A 26,890-nucleotide genomic window follows, 5' to 3' on the forward strand; every position below is an offset into this window, starting at 1 on the left:
GGGAGAAGTACTATTGATTCAATCATGTCTTGAGGATGAAATAAGAAAAGTACAGATAAAGAAAGAAACTGTTGTGGCAGTATTCTTAGATATGGAAAAAGCATATGACATGATATGGGTTGAGGGTCTTTTAATTAAAATGCATAGGAATTGGGGGAAATATGTTCAACTGGGTTATTGACTTTTTAAATAATAGAAGTATTCAGGTGAAAATAGGGACATCTAGAAGGTGTTTGGTAGAAAATGGGACACCACAAGGTGTTATTAGTCCATTGCTTTTCAACGTAATGATTAATGACGTTTTTTCTAATGTTTAGCCAGGAATTGGAAAGTCACTATTTGCAGATGATGGTAGTCTATGGAAAAGGGGAAAAAATGTGAAGTATACTCTGAAGAAGGTACAGGAAGCTCGAACCCTAGTGGAGGATTGGGGAAGGAAATGGGGTTTTAGATTATATTGAGAAGACTAAGTTTATGTTTTTTACTAGGAATAAAATAGATGAAAGTATAAAACTGGAGCTGTATGGTAGGAATTTGGAAAGGGTTAAAAGTTTTACATTTCTTGGTTTGTTTTTTGACACAAGACTTACATGGAGGGATCATGTATGTAACGTAGTAGATAAATGTAGGGTAATGCATTTAATGAGATGTCTTGCTGGAACAGAATGGGGAGCAGATATAGTTTGTTTGAAGCAAATTTATATATATTTAATTAGAGCAAGAATTGAATATGGGTGTTTGGTTTATGGATCTGCAGCCAAGTCAGTTTTAGATTAGATATAATCCAAGCTAAGAGAATATGTACAGGAGCTATGCGATCTTCTCCAGTGTGTTCCTTGCAGATAGAAACAGGAGAAATGCCATTATGCTTGCGAAGAAAGCAGCTTCAGGCTAACTGTTAGGTCAATTTGATGGGTCAAAGGTGTGATCACCCAGTTAAAATAATAATTCAGGCAAGTTGGGAGAGAGAAGTGGCAAGACTTCCAAGTTTTGGATGGACGGGAGGCCACAGGAAATGTCTATACATGACAATAACTTTTGTCTAGGAGTACTGTGGCCATCAGTTCCTTTATGGCAATTGGAGGTCCCAAAGACTGATTTAGAGATACTGGGGATTAAGTCAGATAATCCTGAGTCAAATTTGGCGCATTAATTCTAGTGTCATATAAGAGAGATATCAGGAACATATATTATTTTTTACTGATGGTTCAAAGGATCAAGTCAAGTCAAGTCAAGTCAAGCCAAGGTTTATTTATATAGCACAAGTTTAACACAACCGTAGTTGATCCAAAGTGCTTTACAGTACAAAAATAGAATAAAAACAAAATAAGAGAAAGAATAGTAGTAGGAAAAAAAAGAAAGAAAGAGAGATAAAATCAAGTATCAAAACCATTCAGTGTATATACATACAGTACATACATAACGTAGAACACAGAGTTATTTAAAATACATACACAATATTACTCAAATGCAAGAGAATAAAAATGGGTATTTAAGCTGGATTTAAAAGCAACCAGAGATGGAGAGGTCCTGATATTTAAAGGTAAATTGTTCCAGAGCTTTGGGGCAACTACAGAGAAAGCTCTATCACCTTTTGATTTACACCGAGAGCGTGGGGCAGATAAAAGTGACTGATCGCAAGATCTTAACGACCTAGAGGCTGTGTATGGCCTAATAAGATCACAAATATAAATTGGGGCCGAACTATGTAGGGCCTTGTATGCAAAAATAAGGATCTTAAAATCGACTCTAAATTTTATTGGTAGCCAATGCAATGAGGCAAGAACAGGGGAGATGTGATCCCTTTTCTTAGTTCCTGTTAGCAATCTGGCTGCTGAATTTTGAACCATTTGTAACCGAGACAGTGTAGTTTGAGGTAGGCCAACGTATAGAGAATTGCAGTAATCCAATCGAGAGGAAATTAGGCATGAATCACAATTTCAAGGTCTTTACTTGATACTTGATTTAAAAGTTTTTCACTTTTGCTATAGATCGTAGTTGAAAAAAGCTACTCTTTACAACTGCATTTACATGCTTGTCAAATTGGAGAAGAGGGTCAAAATAGACTCCAAGATTTTTTGCATGATTGTGTAAGTTGTTACTTAAGGGACCTAACTGTGTTTTAATGGAGTTGTTGGTAGCAGCAGGACCCAGTAGAAGCACTTCAGTTTTATTTTCATTCAGTTGGAGTGAGTTATTTGTCATCCAGGTCTTGACTTCATTAAGGCATGTAAAGAGGTTGTCTAATGAAATGTCATTTCCTGGTTTGATTGGGAGATATAATTGGAGGTCGTCAGCGTAACAGTGATAATTTATGTTATATTTCTTGAATATTGAGCCTAAAGGTATATGTAGAGGGAAAACAAAAGGGGGCCAAGAATGGATCCCTGTGGAACGCCACAATGGATCGACGCAGAGGGTGAAGTAAATGACCCGATATTTACAGAGAAGGTCCTCCCCTGCAAATATGAGGCGAACCACTGTAGAGCAAGGCCCTCTACTCCAACAATATACTCCAGTCGTCTCAGTAGAATATTATAATCAATGGTATCAAATGCAGCACTCAGATCTAAAAGTATCAGGATAACGGAAGACCCAGAATCAAGAGACAATAGAATGTCATTTGTAACCTTCAGCAGTGCTGACTCAGTGCTATGCAGCACTCTAAAACTAGATTGAAATGGGTCTAAAATATTAAAAGTATTCAGATAAGAGGTAAACTGTAACAGTGCAGCTTTTTCCAAAATCTTTGAAATAAAAGGTAGATTAGAGATAGGCCGGTAGTTGTTATGCACGGTGTGGTCAAGGTGATGTCCTTTCAACAGGGGCTGTAGCATGTTTAAAACTTTCTGGAAAAACCCCGTTTATTAAAGAGCTATTTATTATAGCTAAGAGGATGGGGCAAATTGTGTCTAAAACTTCTCTAAACAGACGTCCAGGCAATACATCTGATTGACAGAATGTGAATTTCATCTGAGAGATAATGTTAAGTAATTGAGATAAAGACACTGGTTGAAAGTTTGTAAAACGACTGGATGTAAGGACCAGTTCAGAGTGATCTATGTCAAGAGGAGAGAGGCGTAATCTAATTTCCTGTATTTTCTGAACAAAAAATTCAGAAAATTGTGTGCACATCTCAAGATTCACATCAGGAACTGAACAAACCACAGGATTAAGAACCAGATCAAGAAACAGGTGCTACAGGAGCAGCTTTTGTTGTTCAGAGGTGGAATGTCCAAGCTTTTAAGAGAACATAAAATTTCCTAAGTGTGTTCACAGTGGAATTATATGCAATCCTGATGGCAGTGCAATGGACTGAGCAGATTCAGAACCATCAAGAGTTGATATGTAGTGACTCTGCACTGTAAAAAAAAAAAGTTGGGTCAACTTAAAAAAATAAGGCAACTTATCGCAAGCTCTTTTTTGAGTAAACTCCACAAACAGGGACTGAAGTCCACGCAACTAAAAAGATTACGTTAGAATCATAAGTTGCTTCAACATAAATAGTCATGTTTAGCTAATGAATAACAGAACAAAGTATTTTTAGTTGGCTGAACACAAATGGGCCTATTATCTTATAGGCCTATATTGATTTATTATATATTATTTAAATAGTTTAATTAAATAAGAGACAGACCATAACACGAGTCAGATAACTTTTTTTATTTAAACAGTTTGTGTCTGATGCACAACAATGACATTATCGTAGCAAGTCTTGAATTTGTTAACTCAGTGCATGGTACTTACCAATGCATGTTAAAGAACATTAGCCTGAAGTTTCAGTTCACCCAAAAATGAAAAGTCAGTCATCATCAATCCATATTCAGTGCATTCATGAGTCCGAACAAGCATATACTGCTGGTAGATCTGTAATGTCCTCAAGAACAATGGCCTGTTCCAGTATTAGTTGGTCGGAGTTGGTAGGGATGTAACAGCGGCATCTTCGGCCACAGTAAGGATTCCGATCTCTACATCTTTGATGCCGTGGTCTAAAGGATCAGTATCCTGGGAGAATAATTCATGAGATAAGGGTATTAATTGAAGTGTACATTTAAAAATAATAACAACAACAACAACATTATTATTATTTATGTTGTTGTGTAAATAACCTGAATACATGTAAAACATAAATAGATTAAAAAATGACCAAGAAATGAAAATGAAAATGGTAATTTACCAGAAATGAAAATGAAAATGGTAATTTTCCTGGGTAAACTTGTAGAGTTTTCATGCTGGAAAAGTGGCAATCCCTCAAGATCTGTTTTCTGACGTGTGGTAATGTCACTCACCTAAAAAGAAAGGAAAAAATATATATATTATTTTAATCTGCAGATGCACTATGACCTTAACTCTTAATAATTTAACATAGGGATCTGCTTTGGGAGTTAAATGTATACAGCACACCCAAAATGATAATTCTGTCATATTTTACTCTTCCTCATGTAATTCCAAATCCATATGACTTGGTCCATAACAAAGATTTTTTTTAAAGAATGTACAGATTGCTCTTTTACATACAGTGGAATCAAAAAAGTAAAATCATAAAATTTGTCAATAAATCATGTACAGTTTCCCAATTGACAACTGCATGAAAAACAGACTGATGTCATAATTAAGTTTATGATATTGATAACTGATATTATAAAGTTATTTACTTACTATTTTCCTCTCTATATGTGTTCATTCAAAGTAGATTCTCATGGTCGACGTTACAGATACACGAAAACTCCATGGAGATCTGTAAAAAACAAGTCAGTTGGAATCACCACAAAGTTTTACTACTATAAGTATTCCTAAAATGTTCTAAAGAAATAATAATTAATAATAATCTTTAGAAATAATAATTAAAATAATAATAATATTAACAGTTGCTATTAAATGGTTTACCTCATCCTTTAGAAAAAGTGCAGGTGGCAGGCCATCTCTCTCTGAACTCCTCAACTAGTGTAAATACATAATGAGTAAACATCTCATTTGATATGACAAAACATACAGTTGATTATAAAAATGATAAATACCAGACATGTTCAAGTCCCTAAAGGCCAAATCAAGTCTTAGTTTGTACCTTTTTTTAACAATATTTCTTTCAGCTAACCTAGTAATTGTAATTAACAGTGTTTTAAACTTTCAAAACGGATTTCTACTTCAAAAATGTCTAACATAGCACATCAATTATTACTTAAAAAAATAATGAATTACTTTAAAATAAAAATTGTATTCACAATAAAAAAATATTATTTTTAAAATACATAACATTATGCCATTCTGAATGCAGGGAGAGTCACCACGAGAGAAAAACAAAAACAAAACAAAAACAACTAAACGTGCTGTGTATTTTGAGCTATTTGAGCTGCCGTAGTTTGCTGTAGTTCTAGGCAGTGATGGGTAATGTAGTCTTCCAGAGAGAGCGCCGGTGGTAACAGTAAACAACACAAAGAGCAATATTCCCGTCAGTGTGTCGTTAATACATACCTGTGAGTGACTCTTTGGAAACGCTGGATTGAATAGGCAGGATAACATCAGCATTGGCCTCTTCCAGTATTAGTTGGTCAGAGTGATGTAACAGCGGCCTGTAACAGTGATGGTGAATTACATCAGGCCATCAGTTTGGGAAGAGCACAAAACATCATATATGACAAATAACATACAGTCGATTATAAAAATGATTAATACATACCAGTGATTCTGCAGAAACGCTGAATTGAAGGCAGCACTTTGCTACCGACTTCTCATCCGTCTATGCTTCTCACCAGCTGCAGACAGAGACCTAACCGCCGAGTCTCACACTGCGCATGCGTTCAGGGTTCAAACTGCGCACGCGCTAACAAAAAACGCGGACTTCAATGAAAACTAAAACGATTTAGTTTGAACAACAAAACATTGTACGTTTTCATCATTTAAGTCACGAATTTGTTGAATCAACTTAGTATGATGCATGAACACTTCCAATAAAAATATCTCAGTTCATTTTACTGTTTTATGTTTATTTGGAGAACTTTCAGTAAGTTGGCTTTTTTACAGTGTGTGTCAGCTATCAATAGTATTGGGAAAGGGTCATCAAAGAGTCGACAAGACCTTGTATTTTATATTCTTCTGGCAATTAGAGATGTGAAAAGGAGAGGGGTAGAAATATCATTTGTATGGGTCCCAGCTCATGTAGGTATTGCAAAAAATGAAAAGGTTGATAAGTTGGCCAAAGAAGCTACTCATAAGGAAACAGTAGCCTAGATGTAAACATATAACGATCCAAGGCGGAGGGTAAAAGTATTGTGTGGCAGGGAACCATTTTAAAATGGCAACAGCTCTGGGAGCAAGAAAACAAAGGGAGACGACACCTATTCTCATTATGGTAACTGACTCAGTTAATGTTTGTAAAAGACCCCTCTTTTACAAACATTAACTGAGTCAGTTACTTACTAGATAATTAATCAGATGTAAGGAACAGGTTATTATTTCTAGAATGAGGATTGGTCACACGTTTCTGAATTTCTGAACACGTTTCGTTTCTGCACTTTATTTATTTTAAGAAAACACCATGAGTGACTTGTGTTCATGTATGGAACCTGAGACAGTGCAACATGTTTTGATTTCTTGTAGAAATTATGATTACAAGATGTACTCAGAGAATTGCGAGAAATTGGCTTGGAAGAAGTAGCCTATCTCTGAAAAGTATTTTAGAAGTAGGATTAAGCGAGAGGGGAAAACGCTGTTTGTTGAAATTTTTAATAGTCACTGACTGTATAGCAGGATATAATGCACTAAGGTGCTACTCCCATAGATGGCAGCAATGCAACTAATTGGATGCGGGCTGCCGAAAAACCCAAATGAAGAAGAAAATCTCCTTACGACGTCACGCGCAAATTATCTCCCTCATTGGCTAGGGAGCTGTGTGGGCAGTGTACAGCACTGTTTGAATTCGTGCGTGATAGAAGACTTCTAAACTACGATATTAAGTACTGGTAAATCTAAATTATGTTATTTTTTTGTGTATTTTGATTGCCTGGACTTTGTTGAATTTGCCCAGAATAGAGAGAAAGTGTCTGATGTCGAGCAGTCGCTGTTCATTTATTCATTTTAATAGTTTTTAGTTTTGTAGTGTTGCATGTGAATTGAAAAATACGTTTTCTGAAGGTTAATGTGAGATTGACACTTTTCATTTACGTGTCGGTTATTTATGGAGACGTAATCTCATAGATTAAACAGTTGATGTGTGTTCAGAGAATACTATGATCTGCATCATTTGACACGCTATCAACAGTTGCATTTGTTGTGTTGCAGTCTAGTGCTGTTGATCTGATATTCTGGCCATGCGGCACGATAAATCGGCAAACAAGCGAAAGCCATCGATCCCCAGACGCAGATCTCCCCCTGCACCACCGTTAACAGCTAGAACCCGCCGCACCAGCGGACCCTCCGGTGAGCACTTACATTGGCTTCCCTCTCTTATCAATGTGCATAATGCACGCACTAAACATTTTTCATGCAGTTTTTAAGGCAGGTGGGATGGCGTAGTGGTTAAAGACAACATCATCATCATCAGCAGCAGCAGCAGCATCATGCAACTGCCATTAAGGGCTCTGATCATGTTATTATTCATGTTTTGTACCAACCATATAATAATTCAAGAGATTAGCAGTTTTATAGTTAAGTTAAAATATAACTCTTATAAGATTCTTCACTCGCAAGCAATTTTGGTCACAAATGTCACTGGTGGGGTTAAACAAGTATAACCAAGGCCTGGTTTCACAGACAGAGTTTAGATTAATTTAGTTCAATTAGGACATTTAAATAGCTTTTATAAACATGCCTTTGAAAAAAACATTACTGATGTGCATTTTAAGACAAAACAATGACAGTGACACATTTTAAGATAGGCTATGTCAGTGCAAGATGCTTTTAGTTAAAACAGCTCCAACAGTCTGGTACTTGATTTAAAGGCACAAAATGTAAGATTTTTTGATTAAAATACCCCAAAACCACTAGAACAGTGTTATATATTTTATTGACTTGTATACCTTCACCATCCCATATGTTTCCAAGAATGTTTAAATCCAGATAAATAAGCAATTTTAACCAGGACACGGATGTGTCATTGCGTCGCTTATCAGTGACCCCATACCTTTTGCAGAAACCATTAAAACACCAAAGGTGCTTTAAAGGGTTAGTTCACCCAAAAATGAAAATTCTGTCAGTAATTACTCACCCTCATGTTGTTCCAACCCCGTAAGACCTTCGTTCATCTTCGGAACACAAATTAAGATATTTTTGATGAAATCAGAGCTATGTCTCACTCCTCCATAGGCTGCTATGTGACCGAAACTTGCTGGCCCAGAAAAGTTATTAAAGACATCGTTAATATAGTCCAAGTGACTCCAGTGGCTCAATCTTAAGTATATCAAGCGACGAGAATACTTTTTGTGCGCAAAAACAAACAAAAATAACGACTTTATTCCACTTTTCATTTCCTTCTCTCTGGGCCTCGTAGTGTTTTTGCGCTGCGCGTCTGTGTTGCACGTCATCACGCATCACACACATGACCGGCGTCGGCCAATAGTGAGCCTACGTGGTGACGTGAACACAGACGCGCTGCGCAAAAAGACTACGCGAACCAACTAGAGGCCCAGAGAGAAGGAAATGAAAAGTGGAATAAAGTCGTTATTTTTGTTTGTTTTTGCGCACAAAAAGTATTCTCGTCGCTTGATATACTTAAGATTGAGCCACTGGAGTCACTTGGACTATATTAACGATCTCTTTGACTTTTCTGGGCCAGCAAGTTTCGGTCACATAGCAGCCTATGGAGGAGTGAGACATAGCTCAGATTTCATCAAAAATATCTTAATTTGTGTTCCGAAGATGAACGAAGGTCTTACGCGGTTGGAACAACATGAGGGTGAGTAATTACTGACAGAATTTTCATTTTTGGGTGAACTAACCCTTTAATATATTATATGTTTTATCAGAGCCTTTATTAGATGCCTCAGAGAAAAACACTATTTTTGTCAAGTGGCCAACATAACATAATCAGATGCAGCTTTATTTTTAGTAACAGTAATGCATTTTCTCTGTCATACAATATGTTTTAAAATTAATTGCATGCAATTTAGCAACACAAACCATCCAGCATTTATTAATATGATATTCTAATATCGATCTAGCTTACTGTAGTGAGCAACAAGTGTCTCATAGCAGCTGCCGAGCGAATGCACAGAGTAACTTTATAACATAATTTTCAACTGACAGATGTAAATGATAACAGCGCCCCACGTACACTTGACCTGAATAAGCGGAAGCGGCGTCTGTATGGAAGAAAATTAATGACGAATAAAAAAAGCTTGTTGAATTGCACTACTTGGAAAAAATATGCTTTCCATTAACCGTGGTTGCAATTTAATGCATTGTATTTTTATGGGCTGAAATTCAACATGGTTGTATATTTAAGCTGTGAATATTTCAATTCAAAATATTTCACACATTTTCATTATGAAAAATTCAATAATCTATATTCACTTTTCAGACTTCACTTACAAAATATTAATTCTGTTTAAAAATACAATCTATAATATTCGACAGGCAATTTTCGGTCAATTTTATTTGGCTTTACAAATTTGCTTCCACAAATTCAGTGGTTCAAATTCGACAGAAAATTTAACATAGCACATCCGGGAACTGCAGAAATAGCAGTAGATTGCGATCCATAATCTCCATCTGCTGTTAGTCGGCTCAACAGCAGGTGGTGCACGCGGCTGTTGATGAAGACCAGAGAGAATATGCTATGATTATCAGTGTATATGTGGAAAAGATGCTAAAGACACAGAAGTTGTGTTTGTTTAATTCAATGTCTTCACTGTTTCTTTTACCCTGTGTAGGCAACATGTAAGCAGCTTTCTCTACCGTGAACAAGATTATGTTATTCCCCAATGCTGATGTACAGATCAAACGTTAAATCTGAGGTAGTTGACATATTTCTCTCGGTTAGTTTCCTTTATATCGCGGCGCTGTGCTGCAGTACTAGTGTTTGCCTCATTCCTCATACTTCAGGATTCCCCTGCCTTACATACAACATTGGTATACACGTTTCTAACTTCAATAGCATTTGAAGATATGACTTGCAGTCATAAAACCAACTGTAAAATGTTCATGTAGGTGTCAGATGCACACCTTTTTGATATTTGATATTTAATAAAGTAAACTGTCAAATCATGTGTAAATATTGTTTTTTTTCACTACCATATGAGCTCATATTTGTTTTAATATAAACATTCAACAATCTAAAAGTTGTGCATCATGCCTGACACCTACATGAACACTTTACAGTTGGTTTTTTGACTAAGTCACTGTCTACAAATGCTATTAAAGTTAGAAACGTGTATACCAACACTGTAACCCTTTACTGTAAATTTACAGCGAATTTCCTACAAAATTGTACTGTATTTCCATAATACAGGATTAGGCTGTATATTTTACAGAACAGCTGTAAATATACAGCACATTTCTGTTTTCAACCCGATAAATTCGTAATACAGTATTATACTGTAAAAGGCATTGCATTGTGGGATTGATTTCTTTCGCGCTCGATTCAGTTCAAATGTGATGCGAGCAGACAGCAAACTTGATTTGTCAGCGGGATTCAACTGAACATAATAATCATTCCTGTTATCAAGATAAACAGTGTCTGTGAATCTGTGAGCAATTTTTAAGCTTTTGTGAGCTTCGGTTCGTGTTTCAAACATTAGTTGCCTGCGACGCAGCAGAAAATGGACGACATTCACGTTACATGAAGACGGATGGAAGAATTTGTCATCTGAATAATCTAACCTGCGCATGTGACGATTAGTGGGATTTAGAGTTTGAGAAGATGGAAAATTGTTCAACTGAGTGATATACGGTAAGCCAATATATTTTTTTTTTTGTGTGTGTGTGTTCGCATTTCTACATTGTTTCCACGTTAGCTGCTAGGTCTATTTGGTTTGATTTTGCGAACGCGGTTTTCTACCGCGGCCGCGCAAACAATTCACTCTGTTCCACCTGTTTACCAAGTAGGCTAACGTTAACTTCGATATTTCACATAATAGGCAATATTTCCCATGTTATTTGCATGACCTGCTTTTGATATAACGTTATATATATTTCGTTTCAGGCTTTGTAATCTGATGACGGTCCAGTGCTAATGTAAGTGCTTTTAAGTAGTATTACAGTTATCTATGGGGTAAAAAAAAAAAAAAAAAATGCTATCAAATGCTGTCAGTTCTGTGATCGTGCTTTTGAATTGTTGTCAGAATTTTGCTAGCACATGAAAATCCATGTTCCTAATGCTGTTCTCTTACGAGAGGTCTCTCGTACTGCGTAAGATATCTTACGCTAGGGGAAAATCCTTTTTCCGCGAGATATTGAAGCCAAAAATTATCCTTAATTTTTTAATAATGCAAAACGCGTTGCGGCAGCATACAGACATAGGCGAGGCAGCTCGCGCGCCTATTGGCTGTTCTGCGGCAACTGCAGCAGCCTATCGAGCGAGGCCTGGCATGATGCCAGACCCAATGAGGGTGCTTCGCGCCCGCTGCGTCACATCCCGCCGAAACGGGCGTGGTCTAGGCCTATAAATACCGCTCGCAGGCAGCTATTATCTGATTTTTCATCCTTCAAGCGAAGCACACGCATCGCTGGTGCTGGAGAGAAGCCGCGCCGTTGAGAGAGAGCACCTTCAGCGGGACGAGTCACTGAAGTCGCTGGCCGCGCCGCCTTCCTTGCCTTCCTGCTGCGCTTTCCGGCGCCTATATCCTTTTCGATCTCTGTATTGTGTGTGTATGTGTTGCTGCCGCGACACACATCCTAAAAGAGCAGCGTCTTTTTAAAGATGCCTTCCTGCGGCTCGTGCAGAGCCACACTCAGCGACTTGGACCTCCATGTGATCTGCATTTCCTGCCTGGGTGAGGAACATGCAGCTCTCGCGCTCGCTGACGGCGGCTGCCCTCACTGCGAGCTACTGCCCATGGCGACTCTGAGGACTCGCCTGGCCTTCTTCGCCGAGACTGCTCCCCCGCCCGCCGCGGTGTCGCGCCGTAAAAAGCGCCGTGCCCAGCGGGTCCCGGAACCTTCCCCCAGCCGCCAAAGCTCGCCGGTTCGCCCGCCTGCTTCACCGGCTTCGTCAGCCTCTCTTCCTGACGGACAGCGGCCGCTATCTGCCGCCGCTTCCGTCGACATTGCTGACGAGGAAGCCCTGCTGGGAGAAGAGGATTCCTGCTCTATCCTGGCATCAGGCAGTGAGGATTGGGCGAGCTCTGAGGATCTCGCGCCCCCTGCCCGTCAGGCAAGAGAGCGTCCATCGAGACGGAGCTCATGCGAGTGCTCGCACAGGCCGCGGTGAGCCTCGGTCTTCGCCCGAGCAGCCCGCTCACAACCGGCTGGATGGCTTTTTCCTGCCTGGGGAGCACGCTTCGCCTGCGTCCAAACCAGCGCCCTTTCTTCCTGAGTTACACGAAGAAGTCGCTAAGTCCTGGAACGCCCCCTATTCAGCTAGAGTGCGTCCATCTGTTTCTCTGGCATTCTCTGCAGTCGACGATGCCAAGAACAGGGGATACCATTCGCTGCCGCCGGTCGAAGAGGCGATAGCGGCCCAAGCTGGCCCTACCCTCTAAAGCTTGCCGCACGACGTCAAGCCTGCTCCGCTGCGCTTTCTCCGCCGCCGGGCAAGCTGCGTCAGCGCTGCACACCATGGCCACACTTCAGATCTTACAGGCCGATCTCCTCCGAAAGCTGGATGAGAAGGGACCTGAAGCGATCTGCGTGCCGGACTTGAGGAGCGCCACGGACCTCGCTCTCCGTGCCACTAAGTCCGCGGCACAGGCCATTGGGCGAACTATGGCCTCTCTCACTGTGACTGAGAGGCACCTCTGGCTGACGCTCTCGGAGATGGCCGAGTCCAAGCGCACCGCGTTCCTCGACGCCCCGCTTTCTCCCGCCGGCCTCTTCGGATCCTCCGTGAAGGACTTTGCGGAGAGATTCGCCGAGGTACAGAAAGCGTCACAGGCTATGAGGCACTTCCTCCCGAAGCGCTCCAGCTCTGCAGCAGGCTGTGCGAAACCGTCTGCACAGAGCTCACAGCCCCAGCCACCGCCCACTGCCGCCACTTCGCAGCGCCGCCAGGCCCGAGGCGCGAGACTGCGCTCCCGCTCATCCGGCCGCCGCCCCACCATGTGCGGCCCGCGGCCTAGGATTGTGGTAAATCCCGAGGCCCCGAAGTCGGCCTAGGAAAACGACGGTGTTCGAGTCCCGCTGCGGCCGGACTTCCACCAAAGCTATTCGCTCGTCCAGTTCCAGCAAATGTGACTGGTCCAGTGTTTTCTGCAGCCAACAAGCCGGTTCTGTCGCCCGCTTGCCTGCACACAAAAGCTGTTTTTACGGCTACCCAGATAAATCCCCAAGAGAGTGTATTTTCTGGTGTCCCGGCCACGGCCGATGGTGTTTTATGTGTAGAAAGAATGCCCACTGCCCAGTGCCCATCACTACACACAAGCACAGCCTGTCACACAGGGCTTGCGCACATAAAATCGACTCAGATCGATTGCGCATCAAACGTGGTAAATGTGCCCACTACCCAGTGCCCACACACACTACGTTATGCATGTCTCACGGTTTCTGTAAAAACGAAACCAACAGGCATTCGCTTCACTCAAGCGAAAAATGCTTTCGGTGTGATAAATGTGCCCGCTATCCCGCGCCCACATCCACACACAGACATGACAGTTCCTACGGGACTCGCCCAGCCCTCCCCCTCTCGGTTGACCGCCGCAGAGGAGTCGAGCGCGGGCAATCTGCCCGCTGTTATCAGCGCGGCCCCTGCCTCAAATGTCACGAGCGCGACGCTTGTGTTACAGCACACCGAAGCCTCTCCATCGCTGAGCGAACGGAGCGCGCTTCGTATTCAACCCCTAGCTATTCATGCAGATGCATGGGCAAAGCTGCCCGGGGTTTCGAAGTGGGTGCTAGACATTATAAAAAGAGGCTATTCGCTGCAGTTTCGCCGGCGCGCGTCGAGACCACGGTAAAAACAGAAGTAGCACATTTACTTCGAGCCGAAGTGGCGAAACTATTGAGCAAAGGGGCCATAGAGCCTCTCTCTCAAGTTCAGAGCGAAGGAAGGCTATACAGCAGATACTTCCTGGTACCGAAAAAAGATGGGGGTCTCAGATCCATACTAGATCTAAGGCAACTGAACAAAGTGCTTGTGAAGAGACGGTTCAGGATGCTCACGACCAGAAAAATCCTCGCGCAGATTCGCCGAGGAGACTGGTTCGTGTCAATAGATCTGAAGGACGCGTATTTTCAAATACAAATAGCGTCACGTCACAGGCGATTTTTGAGATTCGCCTTCGAGGGCCAGGCATATCAGTACACAGTCCTGCCGTTCGGTTTATCCCTGGCACCCCGTACATTTACGAAGTGCATGGACGCGGCGCTCGCACCCCTCAGAATGAAGGGCTTGCGAGTACTGAACTATTTGGACGATTGGCTGATTCTAGCGCAATCTCGCTCAGTGCTCATAGAGCACACGACCATTTTACTCGATCACCTCGAGAATTTGGGTCTCAGAGTCAATTGGGCGAAGAGCTCTCTGTCCCCCAGTCAGACGATATCTTTCCTGGGCACAGAGCTGAACTCGCTGTCTATGATAGCGCGACTATCACCACAGCGCGCGGTGGACGTTCAGCGCGCAGCGAACTCTTTCCGCTGCGGCGCATCTGTCCCGCTCAAGAAATTTCAGAAGATGCTGGGTCTCATGGCCTCAGCATCCTCAGTGCTCCAGCTGGGCCTGCTCCGCATGCGCCCACTGCAGTTCTGGCTGAAAGCGCGAGTCCCACGCAGAGCGTGGACATCCGGTTTGCTTCGTCTCAAGGTCAATCAGAAGTGCGTTGCAGCTCTGAAACCTTGGAAAGCGGACGACTGGTACCGATCAGGTGTAAGCCTGGGGACTTCCTCGAGGGTGAAGGTGGTGTCTACGGACGCATCCACCTCGGGATGGGGAGCGCTGCTCGAGGGCAGACCGTTCTTCGGCCAGTGGTCAGAACGGGAGAAGCTCCTGCACATAAACTGCCTCGAAATGCTGGCTGTAGACAACGCGCTGACGCGTTTTTGTCCCCAAATAAAAGGACGCCACGTCCTGGTCTGCTCGGGCAACATGTCTGTGGTGTCCTACATAAATCGCCAGGGCGGCCTCTGGTCCAAGAACCTGCACAGGCTAGCGGAACGCCTCCTGGTGTGGGCTCAGTGCAACCTGCGCTCGCTGAGAGCAGCGCACGTGCCAGGACTCCTAAACATAGGACTAGACAGACTGTCCAGGAACAATGTTCCGGCAGGCGAATGGTCTCTACACCCACAGACAGTCCAACTGCTGTGGAGGAAATTTGGCATAGCGGAAGTAGACCTGTTCGCGTCTCAAGAAAACGCTCACTGCCCGGAGTTTTTCTCCAAGAGCATCAACGGCTGGCTCATGTATGGCCCCGCCGCCCGCTCTATGCTTTTCCCCCCGTCTCTCTCCTGCCTCAGGTGATAGAGCGGATCAGGGAAGAAAGATGCTCAGTACTGCTCGTGGCGCCGCTCTGGAAGAACCAGCCTTGGTTCCCAGCTGTGATGCAGCTAGCGAGCACTGTCCCGTGGCCAGTGCCAGTGAGGAGAGACCTCCTCTCTCAGGCTTACGGCTCGATCTGGCATCCTCACCCGGAATTGTGGTCCCTTCATGTCTGGGCCATCAACGGGTACATGTTGAGCTCCCTAAGGGAGTGATAAACACGATCACGCAGGCTAGAGCTCCGTCTACGAGACGTCTCTACTCCTCAAAATGGTCAGTGTTTTCGGGCTGGTGCACAGCCCGTGGCGTGTCACCCACAGACTGTGGAGTGACGGAGGTGCTTTCCTTCCTACAAGAGCTGTTGGATAAGGGTAGAACCCCTTCCACGCTCAGTTTATGTGGCGGTTATGTTGTTCTCAAGAACAACGCTTGGTCAGTCGATAGGAAGGAACGATTTAGTCATCCGCTTCCTTAGAGGGGCTAAGAGACTGAATCCTCCCAGACCTCCCTCAGTCCCTGTATGGGACCTTTCTACGGTGCTGGAAGCCATGAAAGGTGGCCCATTCGAGCCTTTGCAGACGATTGATCTGAAACATCTGTCTTTCAAGACCGTGTTTCTGCTGGCTCTCGCTTCAGTGAAGCGCATAGGGGACTTACACGCGCTCTCAGTGAGCGCGACGTGCATGGAATTTGGGCCGAATGACTCCAGGGTTATACTCAAACCTAAGCACGGTTATGTTCCAAAATCCCTCAACACCGTTTAGGGCGCAGGTCATTTCCCTGTCAGCCCTACCGGTCCCTGATGAGGAAAGAGACGCAAGCCTCCTTTGCCCAGTCAGGGCGTTGCGAGCTTATGTGTCTCGCTCGTCTGCTTTCAGGCAGACAGAGCAGCTCTTTGTTTCGTTCAGTGGGCGCTCTAAAGGACTAGCCGCGTCGAAACAGAGCCTATCCAGATGGATAGTTGATGCTATTGCGCTAGCATACGCTTCTAAGGGCATGCAGTGCCCGTTGGGTGTCAGAGCGCACTCCACGAGAGGTATGGCCTCTTCGTGGGCCTGGTCGAGTGGGATTGCCTTGCAAGATATTCGTACGGCGGCGGGCTGGGCCTCCCCGTCTACATTTATAAGGTTTTACAACCTAGAGGATCCCGCCCTGCAGGCCAGGCTGCTGTCGGTCTAGTTAACCTGTATTGTCTGTCCTGATGCTATCAGCTCAGAATGCTGTGTCTGCTGAGCGCAGCTCAATGATCGACAGTGTAAAATAATAGCACAAGATGTGTTTGGGCAAACTGTGTAAGACCCACACTTCCCCATCAGTTCAGGCCATACCCCGCCCTGTCTGTATGATGTAATTAGCGTCTAAGCGACGCTGCTATGTGTGGAAGAGTGCGGTTTCGCCCCTCCCTCTTCCCGGACTCCCTGTGAGTTCCCTGGGTGATTGTGGACTATATGAACCCCGGGCTTTCGCCCTTGGGTCTATGGTGTCAGATCCCTGCATGCACGGCGTCTTGCGTTGGGTCCCCTAGCGTAAGATATCTTACGCAGTACGAGAGACCTCTCGTAAGAGAACGTACTCGGTTACTAACGTAACCTCGGTTCTCTCTAGAAGAGGGAACGAGTACTGCGTATCTTGCCGTGCATGCACACTCTCTGGTTGCTTCGGTGATGAAAAACCAGATAATAGCTGCCTGCGAGCGGTATTTATAGGCCTAGACCACGCCCGTTTCGGTGGGATGTGACGCAGTGGGCGTGAAGCACCCTCATTGGGTCTGGCGTCACGCCAGGCCTCGCTCGATAGGCTGCTGCAGTTGCCGCAGAACAGCCAATAGGCGCGCGAGCTGCCTCGCCTATGTCTGTATGCTGCCGCAACGCGTTTTGCATTATTGAAAAATTAAGGATAATTTTTGGCTTCAATATCTCGCGGAAAAAGGATTTTCCCCTAGCGTAAGATATCTTACGCAGTACTCGTTCCCTCTTCTAGAGAGAACCGAGGTTACGTTAGTAACAGAGTACGTTTTCAAATGTAGAATTCCTGATTGCCATGCCATGGTCTAACTACTCCCACATTTCAAAGAGATGTTAGACGGTGTTATCCTTCAAGCAGATAAGTAGATGATATTCAACAAATCTCATTAATCTGTAATATGTTTTATGTTTTGGTTCTGTTGATCATGGTTGTGCTGTCCTTTTTAAAAATTGTTTCAGGAATTTGCAACTCTGATGTCCAGCAATCTACATTTGCCAGAGAGTCCATGCCTTATTTCCTGGTATGTAAACATTAAAGGGGTAGTTTTAACCTAAAATTAAAAGCCATCATTTAATCACCCTACTGCAAAATGTTTTTCTTAATTAGTTTTTTTTCTTGTTTCCAGTCCAGATATCTAAAATTCTTACATGAAGAAGCATTTAATAGACAAGTAAAAATGGTCTTCTTTTCTGAAAGAATAAGTCAAAATTTAAGTGAGTTTATGCTTAAAACAAGCAAAATAATATGCCAGTGCATTTTAGCGTTCTAACCCAAATCAATTTCAATTTTTAGATGAAAAATTAAATTTATAGAACTATGAATAGACAACTACATCGAACCACAATGGAACCCACAATAGTTATTTTAATTATTAATATTATTTATTAATTCATTTTTTTTTCTCCAATTACAGGTCAATCTCTAAACAACCAGTGCTGGACATTACGTTTGGAAGGTCAAGGTGTGTGTGGAAAGGATCACAGCCTAACTTCATCACTGGCCTGGCAGCGCTGTTTGCCTCCTCCTTTGACTTCATTTTGCAGTACTAGGAAGAGGCAGCATGCACCCTTGAGTTTGTTCAGAGGTTAGTCATTAGCATATTTGCCATTCATATAAATATTAGACTGAATTGTGACTTGTCTTGACAGTATTTATTAAGCTGACTACTGGTATGAACAATATGGCCCTGGTTTCCATACTGGGGTTAGCTTAAAGGTAGGGTAGGTAGGAATTTTATAAAAAACTTTTTTCCAAATTTGTTTAAACTTTCTATACATATCAATACATAATTAAAATGTAAGTACTCTGAAAAAAAGAGTATAAAAATCGAGTGACTCTAGACCGTTTAATCTACATTAAACACAGCTCATTATTTCCATTCGGGACGAAACAAAGGATTGGCTTAGGCGACTGTCACTCTCTCAACCATGGCAACCACCCTTTTGCCACACAGGATCTGCCCACTTGCACGAACCCGTTTGATTTGAGGAATTCAACAGGCACGGAACCTAGGAATAGCAAAACAATGGCAGAGAAAGAGCAATCAAAATTCACATTACCGGCATATGCAGTTAGCGAAGGCAAACAAGGCAAAAAAGGAAGACAGTACTAGAAAAGGTAATGAACAAAAAGTCTTTGGATAAACAAAGAAATAAAACACGTGTCAATATCCTCAGACCCAAGTTGCACGGCCTCTTGCACGACCTCCTCTGCTTCGCCCTCGACCCCGGACCTGTTCTCGAGCTGACGATGCGGTACTTGTCTCTGGAGTGTAGTCCTCATCAGAGTCAACAATGTTTTCATCATGGAAACTCTTACATGCAGAACACCATATATGTTATGAATCTTACACGAAATTCATCTTCATCACAGTGTAACTGATGGTAATGGAAAAATGTGTATCAATGCAACCTGTTTTTAGCTTTGCCGTATAGATATAACTAGCTCGTTAGCGAATCAAAAAATATATATTTTAAACTTTACCAATATCAATATGCTAGCTTGATAGTGAGTACTAAAATACATCTTATTTGTTTATATTCATAATGATAAAGTTAGATTTTTTTATTACATGTGATTCTGACATGATGTCACTACATGCACTGTGCTCCTTCCTCTCCGCTCGTCTCAGGTAAATAATGCGTCCTCCAGCTCAGCGGTCGGCGTCGCGCGTTCATGTGTTTTGGGGGCGTGGCTTTGGAAGGAGCCCAGAAGGGAGGGGGTGGAGTGAATGGAAATAATGAGCTGTCTTTAAAACAGTCGTGAGAGGTCTACAGACACTCGATTTTTATACTTTCTTTTTCAGAGTACTTAAATTTTAATTATGTATTGATATATAAATAAAGTTTAAACTAATTTGGAAAAGAAGTTTTTTAGACAATTCCTACCTACCCTACCTTTAAGCCAGGTCTAGGCCTTAATAAAATTAGGGTATTTAAGCAGCTTTTATAAAAATGTCTAATAAAAAAAACATTACTGGTGTGCATCTTGAGAAGAAACAGTGGCAGTCACATATTTTAAGATATGTCAGTGTGCAAGTTGTTTTCAGTTGAAGGATTAGTGAAAATTCTGTCATCAATTACTCACCCTCATGTCGTTCCAAACCTGTAAGACCTTCGTTTATCTTCAGAACACAAATGAAGATATTTTGTATTAAATCTGAGAGGTTTCTGAACTAGCCATTGACAGCAACATCTTTGCAACTTTCAAGGCCCAGAAAGGTAGTAAAAATATTGTTTAAATAATCCATGTAACTACAGTGGTGCCACCTTAATATTATGAAGCGACGAGAATCCTTTTGTGCACAAAAAAAACAAAAACATTATTCAACAATCTCTACTCTTTCACGTCATTCTCCTACGCTGTTGACGTAGTGTAAAGTGTCAAGTCATCTTAATTATATAGCGCTTTTAACAATCTAGATTGTTTCAAAGCAGCTTCACAGTGATAATAGGAAATTACAGTAACAGATTGTTTAGGCTTTACAGCAGATCTAGAATAAAGTTATTTGATCGACTATTTTTGACCGTCAAAATGCAGGCGGACACAGCTCCAGCGAGTTGTTCAAAATCTTTCTTTTTAGTAAATTCTACACAAACAATGTTCTCAGTGCTCGAGTTCATGTGTAGAGCCCCTGGTGATACTTCGAGCACAGTTTCATGTTGTGTCGAGCCTTCTTAGTGTTTTAAAAATAGTGTTTTTTGATGCTATCATAGTCGTGCACCAAGCACTCCCATTCAAAAGGTAATTTGACCGAAAACGAAAATATGGTCAAACTTAAAAGTGGCGTTTCCATCCTAATTATGCTTTTAAAGTCCAACTGAAATCAAAATTGACCCTATTTACTTTGTTAGCGCATATTACTAGTCTTGTGGTGAACAATTAATCCGTGCAAGTTAATACACAGAAAAAAATTGTTTGCCGTCGTAATCTTTAATCAAAGTCTGAAAAGTTACTTCCGGTCTGGAATAGCGTTCCTTCTCTGATGACGTAGGTTTGACGGCTTGGTTTGGGAAACGCTTAACCACTCCCCTCAAATCGTTAGTCTGTAATGAGCGAGAGATGGAGAGGAGGAGCGCTAGAGTAAAACCCTGCCCTCTGTTCAATATTCCTTTTCACTTGGAAATACGTCACAACACTGGAGAAAAGTCGTTTGCAACTTCCGGTTCACGCAGACTTTAAATGAAAGTTTGCCTCGGGTAAATTAACAAAAAGACCCTAGGTTGCATTTTGGCGAGAGTTATCCTTTAACGCGCTCCGGCCCACTCATCCGCACAAAACAGTGCCTGGTGGCTCGAGAACGCAAACCCTGTTATAGATTTTAAGTTGCAAGCCAGTGCAGCGCTTCTGGGTTCTACGTCAGAACGTAGGCTTATTATTGGCCGACTCTGGTTGTGTGTGATGACCCAGGAGCTAGCCAATAGTGAGCCTACGTTCTTATGTAGAACCCAGAAGCACTGCATTGTTTACACTACGTCAACAGTGTAGGAGAATGAAGAGTGTAGAGTATTCTCGTCACTTCATAATATTAAAGGTTGGACCACTGTAGTTATATGTACTATTTACTGATGTTTTTACCACCTTTCTGGGCTTTGACAGTTGCAATGACATTGATGTCAAAGGAGGGACAGAAACCTCACAGATTTCATCAAAAATATCTTCATTTGTGTTCCAAAGATGAGCGAAAGTCTTAAGAGTAATAATGACAGAATTTTCATTTTTGGATGCAAACATGCATTTTAGTCTGGTAAATGTCATGTTTAACATTATCATGTAGTCATGTATGCAATAAACATTGCAAGGCTTGCAATTAAAGTTAAATTATTTCTGTCACAAAGGTTTGGGCTGGATTCTGTGTGCTCTATATAAACTAGTATAGTCTATACTAAATAGTCTATATGACTGCCTTTCCACTGATATTCTGATGGGACCTGATGAGGGGATGTTATTAAAAGTTGTAGAATAAAACTTTAAATCTGGCAACCCCACTTCCAAAAGTTTAGTTTAGTTGACAGTGTGCATGTAAACAGACACATTGAGTTGATGTATTTTAACAAGGGCAGAAAAAATATCAGTTATTGATCACGACATCCAACATTGCATTTTTTTTTCATGTTGTTCAGTTTTATCCAAACAAACTAGTCATTAAAAACGTTATCTGGTTTCTATTTACACATCTTTTGTGCTGTCTCTCAGTCAAAATATATAAACTCAGTCCATAATATTTCATTGTTTTTTTTTTCAATCCTGAACGTGGATCAAAAACAAAGAAAGGACAAGTAACTTGCCAACTTGCCAAGTTGTGCAAAAAAAGAACACTGTAAGCCTACAGGTTTCCTCACTTCTGCAAAAACTTGCAGACTTTGAATGGGACATTAACTAACAACATTAATGTTTCGTTTGCACTTGTATGGACTTCAAAACAGAAACAGCAATTCACTGCCATTATAAAGCTTGGAAGAGCCAGGACATTTTTTAATAGAACTCCGATTGTATTCGTCTGAAAGAAGAATGTCATATAGACCTAGGATGACTTGAGGGTGAGTAAATCATGGACTAATTTAAATTTTTGGGTGAACTATCCCTTTAATTAAGCGCTAAGTGTTACCTGTTTGTTGTTAAGTGTTAAAATTGAATTTTATGTTTAAAAAAATTCAGCCAACATGTTCACAGAAGGCAATTTTCTGATCTTTGCTTTTAACCAAAATAAATGTTTTAAAACCCAGAAAATGTTGTTTTCTTTTTCCTAGTGTGACTACTCTTATGAAACCTTAAAGTATAATATTTTAATTATGTAATAATAAAAGCAGTATTCCCTGTAAAAATACAATTTATTGTTGTAAAAGTATGTGGTATATACTGTATTTGGTAATTACAGTGGAGTACTGTAAATGCTGTTTACTGTACTAGTGCTGTAAAAATACAGTATGTGGCTGGCAACCCAGCTGCCAGTATTTTACTGTAAATTTACAGTGCAGCGTTTTACAGTACTATACTGTAAATGCTGTTTACAGTACTAGTTCTGTAAAAATACAGTATGTGGCTGGCAACCCAGCTGCCAGTATTTTACTGTAAATTTACAGTGAAAAGTTTTACAGTGAATGGCATATGTATCTTTAGAGCATACATCACCAATAAGGTGCAAGTTTGGTCTTTTATATCACTATATTAGTCCATTAAGCTACGTTAAGTGCTTAAAATGTCCCCAAGCAGGGGAATCCTGGAGTATGAGGGAAACACTAGTACTGTCTAAATGTCTACTACCACAGATTTAACATTTGATCTGTACATCAGCATCGATTCGGGGAATAACATTATAATCTTATTCACTGTAGAGAAAGCTGCTTACATGTAGGCTACACAGGGAAAGTAACAGTGAAGACATTGAATTAAACATAAATACAACTTTTGTATCTAGCAGCTTTTCCGCATATATACACTGATAATCATCACATATACTGACCGATTGCTCCATTTCAGTAAATCTGTTTTAATGAATGAATTGCTGCGTCTCAATTTGTCTACTTATACTACGAAAAAAAAGTACATACTTTTGAATGTGTAGCAGAAGAGTAGACAAGCTTTGGGACATACTATCACATAAAATGGCATCTTTAACGGTTGCTCTCTGTCGCTTATTGCCAGGATTGCCTGTTGAATATTATAGGTTGTATTTAATTTTTTTACTTTATTTATTGTATTTTTTAAGACATATCAAAACCATACAACACATATAAACCAACATCTATTCACTCATACATACTTTCCACAACATCTAAAAATAACACCCAGACATACACAAATGTAAGAAATAATAACCATAATAAAAAAATTAAAGTAACTGAATTTAAAGTAATTCAGTGTCTCTTCTTCAAGAACTTTTCCAACATAAATTTTTGATTTTTCTTTTTTTTTCTGTGTGGCCTGCATATTCCAAAATCTTAACAGAAAGCATTTTACTTTGCCGATTCGAGAATTTTTTTTCAACATTATTCACCATCATTTGTTGGTAATATTTGAGATCGAACAATACAGGACATGTAATATATATGCTGTGTATTGGAGGAAAAGCTAAAATAAAAATAAATAAAACAAATGTATATATTAAATATAAAAAGAAAATGAGGGGTGGGGACATTAGACTATATACAGTCGTGCTCAGAATTAATCATACCCCTGGTAAATATGATAAAAAATGGCTGTAAAAAATAAATCTGCATCGTAGGCATGTGCCGGTATCAAATTTTCATGCTGCGATTAATTGATTGAGCTTTTATCACGGTATACGGTATTATCACGATATTTTAATTGCTCAAGAGAAACGGATGGATTGGGGGTGTTGTAGAAAAAACAACAACTTGCATCACAATAGGTGTAATTGTCAAAATATTTGGTAACTAAAAATAATTTTACACAATTTTCACTATTTCAATTCAATTCTTGGGATTTGATTTCAATCTTGATTCAATATTGACTCTTTGGATAAATATTAGGTAGGCTACTGTAGATAGCCTACATGTTAATTTTTTCAAGAAAAGCTGGTATTATTAAAGGTTAAAAATAACAAATTAAAATAAATATAATTTGGTTTTCATTATAATAACAATTATGACACAAGTACAAATAGTACAAATGTAGGCCTAATATAGTGCACATATTTAGCAAAATACTCCTCTCTACAGCTATTTGTTCTAGTCAACTAAAGTGTTGGTCATTAAATGGCTTTCCTGAGGTAAATGTAACGTTCTGTGACATTGTCCTGCAGTTTTATTGACCTCTTTCCGTGGCTGAAAAACACTGATTGATCGATAGGCTATTATTTATAAGGCATAAATACATTTTGGTAAGTTGTACTGTATCTTTAAATAAAAAGTAACAGATGATCGGTTTAATTGAACTGAGGCGCTACAGCGATCTGTCACGTCACATTTACAAGCGCCAAAACGGTATTTATTGTCTGAATTTCATAATAAAATGGACAGAACCTGAGAGCTGAGAATTTTTTTTCATATCAAAAGTAACCTGCTCTGTCTAGTCCAGGGGAGCCCAACCTTTTTTGAACAAAGATCTACTTTTAGATTTATCAGTGTGCCGAGATCTACCAGTCCAAACAGAAAGCCAGTCGCTACTCACAGCGCATCTGCAGATTTAATATGCACACAACAAACAGAAAAGTTGCTCTAATCCATATATAATGGAGAAGACTCTATTTTTAAAAATATAGCCTATATAGAAATTAAATAATTATGTAATAATTAAATATTGAATAATTTTATTTAAAATAATAGTGTGTGTTCATGCTAGTTATAATGCTAGAGTGCTGGTTATAACATGGCAATAAAGAAGAGAGAAAAAGAGGGACCAGTTTAATCCTTTCAGTTAGGCCTATTTATTTTTCTGAATATTTAATATTTTTTTCTTTAATATGGGTTCTATTATATTGTTTTGAATGTTGTTTCTATACATTAAAAAGATGTAATTTAAATGGAAAGGTTTAGTTTTTTTTTAATAACAAATCAAGGCTTTAAAAAAAAAAAAAGTTAGACATTGTGAGTGTGATTTCGTTTAATAATTTAATTAGAATGTTTTCACACCTATCATAGTCAAAGTCATAGTTAAAACATTTATTTTCTAAAGAGCCGTTTGTGACCCAAAAGATCTTTTCAGTGAGCTGAGTCAACGAGCCGGAATGCCAGGGAGTCCCTACTAATAATGTAACGCCCTGTCTGAATTCAGATTAGCGTCCTAACATACTACTCTTGATATTTCTGATATGTATTTGAAATAGTATCAGGCGCGGATTTATGGGTGGGCACGATTGATCGGTGGCCCACCCAATCAGATTAATAAAAACAATTTACATTTTTAATTTTAATAATAATGAATAATTTCATTGTAATAGTTTTTTAGAATGTTTAATAGTTTTTTTTTTTTTATAGAAATTTATGTACAGTAGCTACGAAAAATAGCTACAAAATAAAAATTTTATGTTGACATATCGTGTCAGTCCAGTGATGCTATCACGCAACACCGCGGGCGCGTTTCGGACCAAAAGTTTTCCGTCGCAGCGGCAACCTAACTAAGCTATGGCTAAACAGCTATCATTGAAGAAAAATGAAACAAAAGCACGCACATCAGTCTCAAAAGGGTGCTCGACTAAAAAACAACAAGTAAAAAATAAAGTAAAGTCGGCAACACCTAAGCTCCAAAATTATCAAAAATATTTATTTTCAAGACAACTATCGCATAGCGTATGTGACGTTTCGAGCACACAGGCTCTTCATCAGACATTTTTTAAACAGCTATCATTGACACACTTAAAAAAAAAAAAAAAACACGTCTAGATGATGATATAGGCTAGCCTGGCTCCGCCCTCCTACATACTTCCGCTCAATTTCATTTTACTTCAGTACTACGTCTGGGACCAGGCACGTGCACAGGTAGGGCTGAACCTGTGCAGAGCACATGCCCTTTTTGCCCTTACACTCCGAAGTGCCCTTTTTTGGTGGAGTTTTTAATCAATGCTATTGGTCACCCTTTACGTCTGTCTGTCTGTTTTACAAATATTTAGCCAATGAAAGTTCTTAAAACGAGCTTGTGTAAATCTTATTCGATCCTCAAGCTGTCAGTAAGATAACTCCACCCCCTCTACACTCAAAAAAATGATTTTAGCTCTTTGTTCAATTTCATTAATTAAAATGAGCATATACAACACAACCCTTCATAGAAATGATTCCAGCTTAATTTCATTAAATGTAATCAATGTAATTTAAAAAAAATTTGGTTTACCAAATTTTTTTTAATTGAGTCAACATGAATATTTTTCGTTCGTCTTAACCGGATGTCACTCAAAAAAAGAATTTTGGCCTCTTGTTAAAATAATTAATTACAATAAGCAAAAGTAACATGATTGTTTAATATTGTCACAACTTAATTTAATTGTGTTCAATCAACCTAATTCATTTGTGTGAAAACTACATGAATCATTGTTGTTGACATCTAACTGGGCAGTGGATCTGTAGTTCCCAGCATGCTTTGCAAGGGACTGCATTAAGAGGGTCAATTTAGGGAAAAAGTGTT

The 26,890-nt window shown here is 40.4% G+C and overlaps 1 protein-coding gene and 2 long non-coding RNA genes across 6 annotated transcripts in view; 2 read left to right on the forward strand and 1 right to left on the reverse strand.

Moving 5' to 3' along the window:
- Positions 1-1,232: 1,232 nt before the first annotated feature.
- Positions 1,233-5,800, reverse strand: LOC307163383. Of its 2 annotated transcripts, XR_013822063.1 has the most exons (7): positions 5,678-5,798; positions 5,473-5,570; positions 4,888-4,941; positions 4,660-4,738; positions 4,178-4,289; positions 3,748-4,005; positions 1,233-3,362 (listed from the first exon to the last, which is right to left on the reverse strand). It is a non-coding gene; the product is annotated as an uncharacterized lncRNA (long non-coding RNA). The 2 variants fall into 2 exon arrangements; XR_013822064.1 differs by lacking the exon at positions 1,233-3,362 and having other exon boundaries at positions 3,649-4,005; positions 5,678-5,800.
- Positions 5,801-6,872: 1,072 nt separating this feature from the next.
- Positions 6,873-26,890, forward strand: part of cenpa (histone H3-like centromeric protein A) — a 167,480-nt gene continuing 147,462 nt past the window's right edge. The window contains exons 1-2 of one of the 3 annotated variants that reach the window (XM_079878968.1): positions 6,873-6,959; positions 7,279-7,416. In XM_079878968.1, the coding sequence (XP_079735094.1) occupies positions 7,308-7,416 (109 nt within the window). In that variant the 5' untranslated portion in view covers positions 6,873-6,959; positions 7,279-7,307. The remainder of the gene's footprint in view (positions 6,960-7,278; positions 7,417-26,890) is intronic. The other 2 variants (XM_079878969.1, XM_079878970.1) reach the window with 2 other exon arrangements.
- LOC307163231 lies at positions 9,672-18,395 on the forward strand. The gene is made up of 5 exons (XR_013822038.1): positions 9,672-10,885; positions 11,138-11,169; positions 17,592-17,672; positions 17,770-17,831; positions 18,225-18,395. It is a non-coding gene; the product is annotated as an uncharacterized lncRNA (long non-coding RNA).

The sequence above is a fragment of the Squalius cephalus genome, assembly GCF_949319135.1.
Source record: "Squalius cephalus genome assembly, chromosome: 8".
Classification (NCBI taxonomy): domain Eukaryota; kingdom Metazoa; phylum Chordata; class Actinopteri; order Cypriniformes; family Leuciscidae; genus Squalius; species Squalius cephalus.